We start from the raw sequence: 12,173 nt of genomic DNA on the forward strand, positions 1-12,173 counted from the left end.
CGTCCCCTGGTATAACTCCCTACTGCAGCTGAGAATCGTGACTGCAAGGGACATGTTGCTGGAATGTCCCAAGTGAACAGTGTAAAGGCAAAACTGATCATTGGGACCACAGCACTGCAGCTTGATACCTCACAGCGGGTACGAGTCTGATGGGAAAGACCAAGTCCCGATCTTCCTTCTGGCAGCCAGGGATGAGCTGCCCGGAAAAACCAGGAGAGTGAGTGAGTCCCGTTAAAGAGCAATATATGTCATAACCAATCACTTCCCCACAGGGCGCTGCACATATGCTGGGGCCGCTTCTGGGTTCTAAGGGGCACCTCACTGGGAAGAAGCGTCCATGACCACAGCGTGGAGGGACCACGTCTCAGCCAAACCCATTGAGTGGCTGTTTATATTGACTCATTCTTCCTCAAAATAAAAAATCAAAAGCATCACCTTCTTCACCTCCTCCCGGCGGTGGTGCTCTCTTCCCTCCTCAACACCAGTGAGGAGGCTCACACGTGCACGTCCCAGTGCCTCGCAAACACGGCAGCCTGCACACGGCAGAAGCCGCAGAAACTTCTTCAAAGCAGCACGAGAGAATGAGTGAGAAAGCCCTCAGCCCAATGCTGCTAGCTAAGGTCTGACCAGCACTTACAAGCCAGGATTGGTTTTGCTTGTATTATCTCAAAAAGATAGCACATGGGTAGGGGCGAGGAACATGGGCTTTGGAGGCAGGCGGACTCAGATGCCCACGCCAGCTCTCCTGGGCACGACCTGTGGGAACTTAGGTAATTTCTCTTCTCTCAGCCTGTTGTCTTACTTGTGAAATGAAGATGTTGACATAAATTCATAGAGATGTTATAAGGAATATTAACATACCACTCTGACTCTTGATTCCTAAGAAGGACTATAAGCTACAGGTAAGAATAAAACACTCCTTTAAATTTGATCTTATTTATCGTATCCCATGTACCTAAATTTCTATTTAAAAGAGACCTGGCTTAGGGGCACCTGGGTAGCTCAGTTGGTGAAGCATCTGCCTTCGGCTCAGGTCATGATCCCGGGGTCCTGGGACCGAGCCCCGCATCGGGCTCCCTGCTTGGTGGAGAGCCTGCTTCTCCCTCTCCCTCTGCCGCTCCCCCTGCTTGTGGTCTCTCTTTCACTCTCAAATAAATAAAATCTTAAAAAAGAGAGAGAGAGAGAGACCTGGCTTAAATAGTGAATGGGAGCACAGCTCTGGATGCATCCAGGATGTGAAAACAAGTAACAGGATGAGAAGATACCAGATTGGTAGGAGACACTCATTTCTTTCATGTGCTCAATATTATCCCACTGAATAACACAGACACACACACACACACACACACACAACTGGACGGGGTTAGGGGAGAACGAGTACCACTCTATTGCCTACCCCTACTGTTTGAGAAGTTCATTTGGAATAGGATTAGTTAGGGCATGTGAGTCCCGGGGGATATGACCCCCAAGCTCCAGACTGAAGATGTGCCAGGAAGGGACCCGGGCCCAGGACCCTTCTCAAGTAGGAGACACTATATAGGAGGTAGGAGAAAATAAACCAGACTCACATGTCTCAAGAAAGCATATAAATAAAAGAAATCTTAGGAAAAATAAATTCATAACGGTTTAGTGATTTACCTTACCTTTTTAATCGATGTCTATGATTTTATTGTTATTACTAAAATCACATTGTTCATTAACAGTAGTTTCTCACAATTTAAGTCTGTAAATACCTTATATTCAGTTTTATATCAATGAGACGAAATCCTAAAGGGCAGGGATGACGTTCTACTCAGCGGTGCCTCCCTTGACTTAGTGTGCGGAAGAGAGATGGCAAATGCAGGGTGGATTTGTGCACCTCGAAGAGAGCTACAGAGAGTCAACAGCTTCAACCAGCAGCTCCAGGCACCGCTAAGCAACTCAAGCTCCTCTTGTAATCGATGCACCTGCAGAAGTAATGTGTACTCTCTATACCAACCCTGGAATAAGGAAAATCCGTAATACAGACACAATTACAAAATGGCATTTAAGTCGGAAAAAAACCGGGAGTAAACGGATCAATGGTTGCATTTTTGTTCATTGAAAGTACCAATCCGTTTCACAAAAACAAGCTTTATAGAAAGACGAACGGAGTAATTTGTCTTGTCAGTTACAATTCATACAAAAATAGGTTCCAATATTAGCTACATACAACCACTCAAATACGATTTAAGAAGTATCAAAAAAAAAAAAACTCTTTAAAAAAATACAGTAGCAGCAAAAACACTGAACATCTGTAAACAAAACCACCAGTAACAAACCTATGCTTAATAACAAAAAAACGTGCATTCTTTTTAAAACATTAAATATCTATAATAAAAAACGATATTGGCCATTTTTTCTTAACATACAATACTCAGCATCTGAAACAATATGATCAATAATAGACACGAATCGGTGTTATAAGGCATGTTGAACAGTCTTTTCCACGACACTCAGGGCATCATGTTGCTGCAGAAGGTAAACTCTGCAAAAGTCTTCTCCTAGCTGTGATCCGCGCACACCGGGGGCACTCGGAGGACCGGAAACACTGCTTGTGAAAGCAAGCTCTGCACCCTACGAGTAGGAGGACAGCCATCAGCGAGCGGCCTATCTCGTCTTCTCACATATGTACAGATGCTCATCCCCACCCGGGGGAGAGAGGTGGTCTGAATCCAGAAACCAGTCGTACAACAGGAAATGAGGAAGGTTGTGGAAACCGCGGGATTCTGAAGTCCCCGGTATGTCCGAACACGAGGCCGAGAGAGTCTGATGCGGTGGATGCTGCCGTACCCCCCCCCCCCATCCCACTCTCAGGAGGCGGCCCTAACTGGAAATGACCCTAACTGGAGAGACCTGCCTCCCACCCTCCCTCCCTCAAGGTCATCTCCCTTTGCTGGCACTGGCCTACATCCGGTGACTGATCAACGTGGGGCTTAAAGGTCTGGCTGGCCCCCGTCCCCAGTACGTGACAACGCGAAAGGCCATCCTGCTTCGGAGTGCCCTGTGGGATGTGCTGAGCCTTTGCTGCCTGCTACCACATCACGGTTCCCCCTCTCCCTCTGCCAAGTCCTGCTGACTTCACACCCCCCACAGGTGTGGAGCCTGCGAACACGCCCCAGGAGCTTTCTGCATGCACATCCGTGCCCCGGAGCCTCTCCTGCGATCCTGCCTAAGGACCCTGCCTAAGTGCTGGTGTGGTCTCAGGGGAAGAATGGCTCTTCTCAAGGGTAAAGGCAGAAATGCACGGTCAGATCTCTCCCACGAAACAGTTTAGAGATCACGGGATTTCCTCGAGCATGAATACACACAGTCAGACAAGGTCTGAAAATCTCTGCTGTGAAGAGCCGCATAGTAAATGCGTTAGGTCTTTCGGGGTACATGGTTTCCGTGACAACGACTCAAACTGCCCTTGGAGTGCGACAGGTGCCAGAGACAGCACCTCGGCCTTAGGCATGACCATGGTCCTATTCTAAAACTGGGGCGGTGGCTGTGGCCTGTCCTGGTGGGAAAGAACGGGGGCACAGGCAAAAGGGGGACCACTCTTGCCTCCAAACACTATATGGGGAGACGTCGCCCTTCATCCACGCCCCACCCAAATACTCCTCCCCATGCACCCAAAACTCCACGAGCTCCTACCCAACATGCAAGCACGCACCAGCATCATTATACTTTAAACAACGTTGCGCTTAAATGATTAAGTTGCCATTAAGCTAATTTTGTGCTTCAGTTACTAAGCTATTATCAAGCTGACGTTACGAAGTTGTTAAGATACCTGCACATCTTCTACATGTCTCGGTCTGAAAGGGGAAGATGACGGCTGTACTCCGGCAGAATTCACAAATGAAGCCCTTCCCTCGACACAGCTGCAAGAGAAGGGCCCAAAAAGTTGAAATCCTCCTTGGCAACGTTTCTTTGGATGGAGAAGCCAAATCACTACTTTTACAGAACTTTATAAACATCTGTTTTTAAGTGTCCGGCACCCCAGCCTCTAGAAGGAACGGGATGCTATATCACGCTATAGTAGGGTAAACGAATGCGAACAGTGTGTGTGCATCTGCTTTGCCTGGAGAGATTTCACAGCCCTGGATCCCAAGTCCACACGGCTGTCCTTGGCACGTCAGGGCAGATGGGAGTCAGGCAAGGCCCCGAGCAGGGCTTGGCACCGACACTAAGAAGTCACTTGGCCCAGGCTTGCTTCCCGGCCCTGCCACTTGCCAGCACGACGATCTTGGCGGTTACCGAATAGCTCTGAACCTCATTTCTCTCATCTGGAAATAGTGTTCCCCACACTTCCCTCCTGGTTGGTGGGGGTTAAATGAGGTCAAGTGCAGAACACTCATCCCAGGTCCTGATGGGTAAGGGACAGCTCAGGGACACACCGATCCCGGGTGCACCTTACCTCACAGCTGGCCACATGTGCGATGGAAGCTTTTAGAATGTCCTTGAGCAAGGGCACCAGCAGCCTTTTCTTGACCCTGACCAGATCCTCCAGGGAGAACAGGTGGAGCTCATCAGTCAAGTGCCTCGGCACCTGCTCAAACTCCTTTAGCTCGCTGCCAGGGAGGAAACAAAGAGCAATTCAGACAGCCACCCATGCAGAGGCCATGACACAAGAAGGCTGAGCAGCCAGTGGTTTTCTCTGGCGCTCACACTTAATTTTTTTTGAACTCCAAAAAAAAAAAAAAAAACCAAACCCCAAGAGCAAGTTGACTTGACTCACCGTCTGACATTTTGCAAGTCTGTTTGGAAGCCAGGAAAAAATTCCATAAAAGCGGATTTCAAAAAGCTGAACCAGCAGAAAAACCTATCTCTTGCAGTCTGCCCATGTAGATACTGAGCAAAAAACAACTGCACATTGATTTTTCAAGTCTTGGAAACATGTACTGAGATTTAAAAAAAAAAAAAAAAAAGACTACCTTATTCATTCCAGCTCAATTTCAAGTCCATCCGCATGCTGACTATTGTCCAGCCAACAGGAGAAGCACTGCTTGTAGGCAGGTGCGTGACTCCCCCATCCAGGAGTCCAGCACTAAGCACAAGACCCAAGCATCCAACTGTGAGCTGATCGTAGCCACCTGTGTGCCCCAAGGACATTCACATACTGATTGTAACTGTCTCCAACCCCTACTGATCTCCCCCTGAATTCCCTAAATCAGTTAGTGGCATCACCATGCACGCATGCCCAAGCCAGCCACTGCCTACACTGGACTTGACATTCCAGTCATGCCAAACTGGGCTGAATTCTCCATCTGGCCTGAGATGCTCGCTCACACTGCACCTTCTGCTGGGGGATCCCTGACACTTCTTCTTCAGTCCGACTAGCTCTTCAAGCTCAGCCTTTTTCTCCAAGAAGCTCTGTGACCCACAGAGGGGCCCCGCCCAGCCCTTAGGACCTAAATGTTGCCTCTTCTGTGTCCTCAGGGCCCCGTGCATCTATGTCTAACACACAGTCCGGCAGTGATGGGTGTGTGCTTTCCCCCTGGATGTAACATGAGTACTGTGGATTGTTTATCTGAAGCACAGAATGGATACTCAAGAAATTTTTGTAGACAGTAATTGTGGGGAATGTTATATGCTACAGACAAGAAAACTGACAGCCTGAGAAGTAATTAACCTGTCACACCACCGCCATGAGGTAGAGCTTAAGGCCAGATAACTACAGGAGACATGCTCCTCCCCAAGAAATTTAATTCAAAAGCAGGGTCTGCATCACCAAGGAGAGGCCCGAGGGAGTCGCTGTGCTAAGGGGCCCTGTGGACTGGAGGAGGTGGGACCAGGTGGCACCCAGGGGACTGGCAGATGTGTGGAGGCTCCGAGCCCTCCCCGCCCCTCAGGCCGGGCCTGGCCCAGCCAACCCCAGTACCTTTCAGCAAACCTGCAGGTCTTCAACATCTTCTTGATATGAAAAAGCTGCTCCCGGGTTTCCTAATGTGAGAAACCAAACGGGGGAAAAGTTAATGCGATCGACGGCACAGAAAATGTATAAATCAAATTTAAATGTTATTTCTAACTTTGAAATGCTACAACTCTGTAAGACAAGCCTTTGAAGTAAACAGTCTATATAGCAGGGGTTCCTGACTGAGTCCAGGAGGGACCCAAGTTGAGTGGAGCCTGAAGCTTACACAACCACTGGGGGCCTTCTTTGAGGAAAACACAAAACTATGTATAAAAGATGGAGATCCTGCCCTTTGTGGCAACATGGATGAAACTGGAGGGCATTGTGCCGAGCGAAACAAGACAGACACAGAAAGAAAAAAGCTGCCTGGTCTCCCTTACACGTGGAATCCTAAAAAAGACAAATACACAGAAGCAAAGAGTTGAACAGAGCTCTCCAGGGATGCGGAGGTGGGGCAAATGGGGAGATGCTGGTCAAAGGGAACAAAGGTGCAGTTGTGTAGGATGAGTAAGTCTAGAGATCTAATATATGGTATGATGACTATAGTTAATAATACTGTATTGAGGACTGGAAATTTGCTAAGAGAGTACATTTCAGGTGCTCCCACCACCCACCCACACACACACACACACACCCCGTAACTGCGAGGAGCTGGATATGTTAATTATCTTGACCAGTAATTATTTCACTTGCATTTGAATATCAAATTACCATGCTGCACACCTTAAACATAAACAAGTTTATTTTAAAACTACTAATAAATAAATTTCAAAAGCTAGGTATAAATGCCAAACTATGCGTAAATAGGAAATTTGGTACGCGGCCTTGGAAGGGGGGCCGTGAAGCTAAAGCTCCAGCGGCTGGCGGTAAACCCGCCCCGCGGAGGGTCCGCCTGGGTGCCCCCGGAGACCCAGAAGGCGCGAGGCGCATTGGCGGCCAGGGCCCTCGGCGCCACCGGCCGCGCCTCCCCCGCGGAGGCAGCTGCTCACCCTCGCTCTGTCCAGTTCCTTGGCCTTGGCGTACAGGCCGGGGCCAACGCTCAGCAAATTGAAAACGGGCTGGTGCCACAGGCTGTCCAGCAGCCGTCTGGAGAAATGGCTGACGTAGTATTTCCTGAAGTCCCACGTGGTCAGGATCCGGGCAGGGATGCAGGTCTCCTCGTAGGTGTGGCAGCAGTCACAGAAATACTTCCCCAGGTAGGCGCAGTACCGCAGGCGCTTCACAAACTCTGCAAGAGCACAAGGGCGGGGGGGGGGGGCGGGAGGGGAGCACAGCTCACCTCGGCTGGCAGCCCTCCGCCCCCCGCCCCCCGCTTCCCATTCCCACCGGGGTTCAAGCCTCGGACTGCTGGGCTTGCGCTGGACCCGCCGCAGCTGCGAAGGCTGGGGCGGGGACTGGAGGCCGTCTGTTATGGCCACTCCCGAGTGTTGCTGTCCCAAAACAGGAGTCAGAAAAAAGAGACACCGCCCCCCCCACCCCAGCACCAGTACTCCTGAATTTGGAAGACGGGCATTGTAAACTGCGCTGTAGCCAAAAGAACATGAGATTTGGAGTCTAGCAATCGGGTGGGCGCCACCCTCTGCCTCCGGCTGGGCTGGCAGGCAGCCTGAGCGCTGGTGGGAATCTCCTCAGGCCAAGTAGCCTGAGGCCATAAAAAGCAGCTCAGAACTAGATTCTGGGATATCACACGGACCGAAAGTGCTTGGTAAATTGTCAAGCACGCCAGGTACGCTCTTAGGGAGTAGCACCCCAAAGACTTCCTGGATAAATCCATGGGAAACACATTACAGAAATGCACCAAGGATGGGAATAGGCGAGACGTGGAAACATGGAATGCCGATGACCAGGAATGATGTGAAAAACCATCTCGACAACAAAGACGTGCGTGTTGAAAGAGTGAACTCCTTGGTTTTGCATCAAACTCTCACAAAGGTAGAGGACCCAGAGCAGGCGAGGTGCAGAGGGGCGGACACTCACTCTCAGGGCTGACAGGAGGGGACTTTCTCGGAGGACATTTCCATGATATACTTTTAACTCTTCAGTGTGTAGTGGGAATCCTACTTCTGTGACACCAGACAGAAATGCTAACATGCACACACGGAGATACAGAGAGGTGTTCATACAGCACATTTATAGTGGGAGCGGGGGACAGCAATCTAAAGATACATTAAGAAGCAACTGGCTAGACAAGTATGGTGTACTCAACAATGAAATGACAGAGAACCGATGAATTTCATGGATGAGTGTGGGCAGTGGACATCCAGTTCCAGATAGGTATACTGCGATCTTGATTTTGCTTTTAAAAATACACATACACCGTCCAAGAGATCCTCACTAAAAAGCCAGTAGTGAATACTTCTAAAGCGCGGGAGAAAGGATTTTCGTTCTTTTGCATTTTTTAATTTGCTAAAATGAGCATGCATTGCTTTCAGAAATATATCTAACAAAATATATTGACAAGCAAAAGGTATAGGGACAAAGGCAACAAATCCCTGGGTACCCACCACCAAGTTTAAGAAAAAGACAGCAATTCAGTTAAGTCTCCCCTGTGTCCCTCCCTCAACATCTGAGTCTAAGACGAGCGAGGATGATATTTATCATTCACCCTTTGACTCACGGGTTTCTTTGTAATGAAAATACCATAAGGTATAATACAAATATTAGACGATACATGCTGCAAAGATGAAATGAATTGCTGGGTGGGAAAGCAGCTACCAAAGTACCTGGGACACTGCAGATTCTAAATCTAGTTTCCTCATACCAGCTTCCAGAATAAACAAGGCCACTTATATCTTAATGAAAGGAGATGTTACTTGAATAACGTGAGCTTTCAATGAGTTAAGTACATTGCTAGTCCTATATGCTTCTGCACATATGTTTACCAAAAAAATAAAATAAAACAAAACCAATCAATCAATCAATCAATCAATCAACAGGGCCTGAGTGACTGCAAGAGCAATCCTTTACTGAGCACTTACTTTGTGTCATGCTCTGGTTAAAAGTCTCACCTACGCTGTGTCATTCTCTGGGGCTATTACTTCCCTTATTTCACTGATGAGAGCAGAGACAGGGAATAATAATCGGCTTATGCCAGAGACACACAGGGAGCAGGCCAGTGGGATTCCCACCCACGTCTGGCCTGAAGCTCCAGCTTGTGGCCATCATAGCCCCCTCATCCTCTGCCGCATTCGACGGAGGGCAAGGGCGAGGAGCTAATGCCTTTGCGCTTGCCCAAATTATCCCTCAGACCCCGGTAGCACCCATTGATTCTTATTATTTACAATAGTTTATGCTCTATAAAGTTGTCATGAACACCAAATTCGTGAAGACTGAAGTATGCTCCTGAGGGAAATACAGGTTTAGGCTTCTGTGAGCCTGTGGTAACAACATTTTCACCAACTGGTCAGTATATAACCTTGTTTCATGTGTGTTTTCTGCTTAAAGACACTGTACTTAATATATTTTGTTATAATTTATTTTTAACAACCTTATATATATTACCAATAATATACCAACAATAATAATCTTATATATACATTACCAACAATATATTATTTTGTTATATTTAGTTATATCATTGAATTCAGGGCCGACAGAACTATCTATAACTCATGCCTGAATGAAGCTTATCTAATGCATGTATATTTTCCATAAAGCAAATCATAACCTTCTCGTGCTTAGGAGCACTTCAGTACTACATGTGGGGGATATTTTAAACAGCTAAATCGCCAACAAAAAATGCAAAACTGTAAAAAAAAAAAAAGGCATTCAATAAACCATGAGAAGGCCTTATTTAAAGTGTGAGAAATAAAACAAGGCAGAGCATTGCCTTCTGCTGGAAACGTGTGCATCAGGCAACTCAAATTTCAGGCAACTCAAATTTTTGGTGCTTTGTGCATATTTGGGCATGACTATGAAAACACCATGAGTAATGATTTTGTGGTCACCAATAAATTTTATCGAATAGATGAATCTGCAAATATGGAATCATAAATAACCAGGTTCAACTATAAGTACACACAACTAGGGTTGGCGAATTATTGTTAAGAACTTGTTAAGTGCTTAATGTCTGAGTTCTTAAATTTCAGATCTTGAGAAGTCAGTTGTATGTGTCTATTTCCCACCCCGGATTAAGATTTCTGATTTGGCAGATAATGAGTATTTTTTTGCTTGTGACAGGGCCTTGATACATTTTCTATAAAATGGGCCCAAAGGAAGGTATGCTCTGGCCCTTGCACTCTACATTTCTGATCAAACTTAGCAAGATGGGAAGAGAAAGGGGGACAGACGGGGCCAATAAATTTTCCTGATGTAATTCATCTTTCCCTAAAATCTACAATCTTAACATTTCAATATCCAGTCACTCATTCATCAAATTTCATTGACTATCTACTAAATACTACACTATTAATACAGAATAAATTATGTCTCTTTCTTTCGGTTTCTTGAGTCCTTTAATTAAAACAGAGCCAAACGACGCATCCTAAACCAGCTGTTCTAGACCAGGGGTGATTTTTTTTTTCTCTCTAAGAATATTTGGAAATATCTGGAGATATTTCCAGTTGTCGTAATTGGGGAGCCACCAGGGGCATCTGATGATGCTACTGAGTGTCCTAGAATGTACAGGACAGCCGTACAACAAAGTCAAGTAGTACTGAAATTGAGAAGCCCTGCTCTAAAACCACAGCTGTTTCTCACTGGAGGAGAAGTCAATGTCACAGAAAAAAAAAAAAAAATAGGAAGGACAAATTCTAGAACGGTGCTGTCCAACAGAACTTTCTGGGAGGATGGAAATGTTCTAAGCCCGTACCATCCAATGTGGTAGCTACGAGTCCCATGTGGCTACTGAGCACTTGAAATGTCGCTAGTGTGCCTGAGGAACTGGATTATTAACTTTAGTTAATTTAAATTAAATCTTAAATAGCCGCATGAGCTAGTGGCTACCATGTTGGATTGTGCAGGTATAGAATAAAGATGGCTAAAGAGAAATAATAACTAAATGCAGTGTATGAAACTTGGTTAGAACCTGGGTGGAAAAATTAGCTATAAACGACATCATGAGAAAAACAAACGAATATGGACTAGTATGAGAGAATATTTAGAGAATTGTTATTAATTTCCTTTGGTGTGCTAACTGTTCATCATCCTTATTTTTAGAACATGCTGAAGTATTAAAGGGTAAACTGTCATGTTGTCTGCTTACTTTTCAAATGGTTCAACATGTGTGAGACTGGAGGGAACAAAGGAGACCTGACAACTACGTGCCATGTGCAATTCTGGATTGGACCCGGGAGCAGATCAAGGTCATGCGTGAAATCTGAATAAGTCTGTGGCTGAGTGAATAGGATTGTACCAATGCAAAGTTCTCGGTTGTAGTAATTATACTCTGATGATTATAAGACGTTAACAGAAGGGAAAGCTGGATGAAGGGAATACAGAATATCTCTGTACCATTTTTGCAACTCCTCTGTAAGTCCAAAAATACCTTAAAATAAAAAGTCAAGGGGCACCTGGGTGGCTCAGTCGGTTAAGCGTCTGCCTTCAGCTCATGTCATGATCTCAGGGTTCTGAGATCGAGCCCCAAGTCAGGCTCCCTGCTCGGCAGGGAGTCTGCTTCTCCCTCACCCTGCTTGTGCTTGCTCTCTCTCTCTCAAATAAAATCTTTTTTAAAAAATTAAAGAAATAAAAAGTCAAAATATATCCTAAGAACTATATAGGAAGTTCATAGGAAAAGTCCAAAATTATCTCCGCGGCTGATAACGCATCTACCATCTGTGCCCTGGGCAACTGTGAGCATGCTTTCTTCTCTCCTTATTACTCTCTGGTCACACAGGACTTCTCTGCAATCGCTGCAGGCCCTTTGCTCGGGGTGACCCCTACCCCCGCAAAACACACGCACATGCTTCTGGGGATAATCACTTCCCTACAGAACTTCTCCCTCCCAGCCCCCCAAGCCCAGATTCAGTTCCCATGCGGTAAATCCCACAGCACTCTTGACTTTCTCTTTCATGGCAAGTATCATCCCTGCTGTTCACTTGGCTGATGACTCTGCCTTCCTGTAAGCAAGCTCCATGAGGGAAGGATCATGTTTATGCCACCAGGGAAGGCATACATCTCCGTAGTTGAACAAACTTAAGGAGATCGTTTAAAAGTTGGTGGAATCACAGTCACGTGTTCATAGTTTCTGACTCATGCACTCAATCATGCACTCGATACTGAGGAACCAGGATACAGTGGTTAACCAAACAAACATGGT

At 46.4% G+C, this 12,173-nt stretch overlaps 1 protein-coding gene across 4 annotated transcripts in view; it reads right to left on the reverse strand.

Annotated features, from left to right (window-relative positions):
* Positions 1-1,644: 1,644 nt before the first annotated feature.
* The window catches only part of RUBCNL (rubicon like autophagy enhancer), a 38,343-nt gene continuing 27,814 nt past the window's right edge, over positions 1,645-12,173 (reverse strand). For all 4 annotated transcript variants that reach the window (XM_064586097.1, XM_064586096.1, XM_045869459.3 and 1 more), the window contains 5 exons: positions 6,907-7,145; positions 5,885-5,946; positions 4,421-4,574; positions 3,794-3,884; positions 1,645-2,595 (listed from right to left, as the gene is read on the reverse strand). In XM_064586097.1, the coding sequence (XP_064442167.1) occupies positions 2,483-2,595; positions 3,794-3,884; positions 4,421-4,574; positions 5,885-5,946; positions 6,907-7,145 (659 nt within the window). In that variant the 3' untranslated portion in view covers positions 1,645-2,482. The remainder of the gene's footprint in view (positions 2,596-3,793; positions 3,885-4,420; positions 4,575-5,884; positions 5,947-6,906; positions 7,146-12,173) is intronic.

Source organism: Mirounga angustirostris, unplaced genomic scaffold (genome assembly GCF_029215605.1).
Source record: "Mirounga angustirostris isolate CCGP_5_RB_7025 unplaced genomic scaffold, mMirAng1.0.hap1 SCAF_3, whole genome shotgun sequence".
Taxonomy (NCBI): domain Eukaryota; kingdom Metazoa; phylum Chordata; class Mammalia; order Carnivora; family Phocidae; genus Mirounga; species Mirounga angustirostris.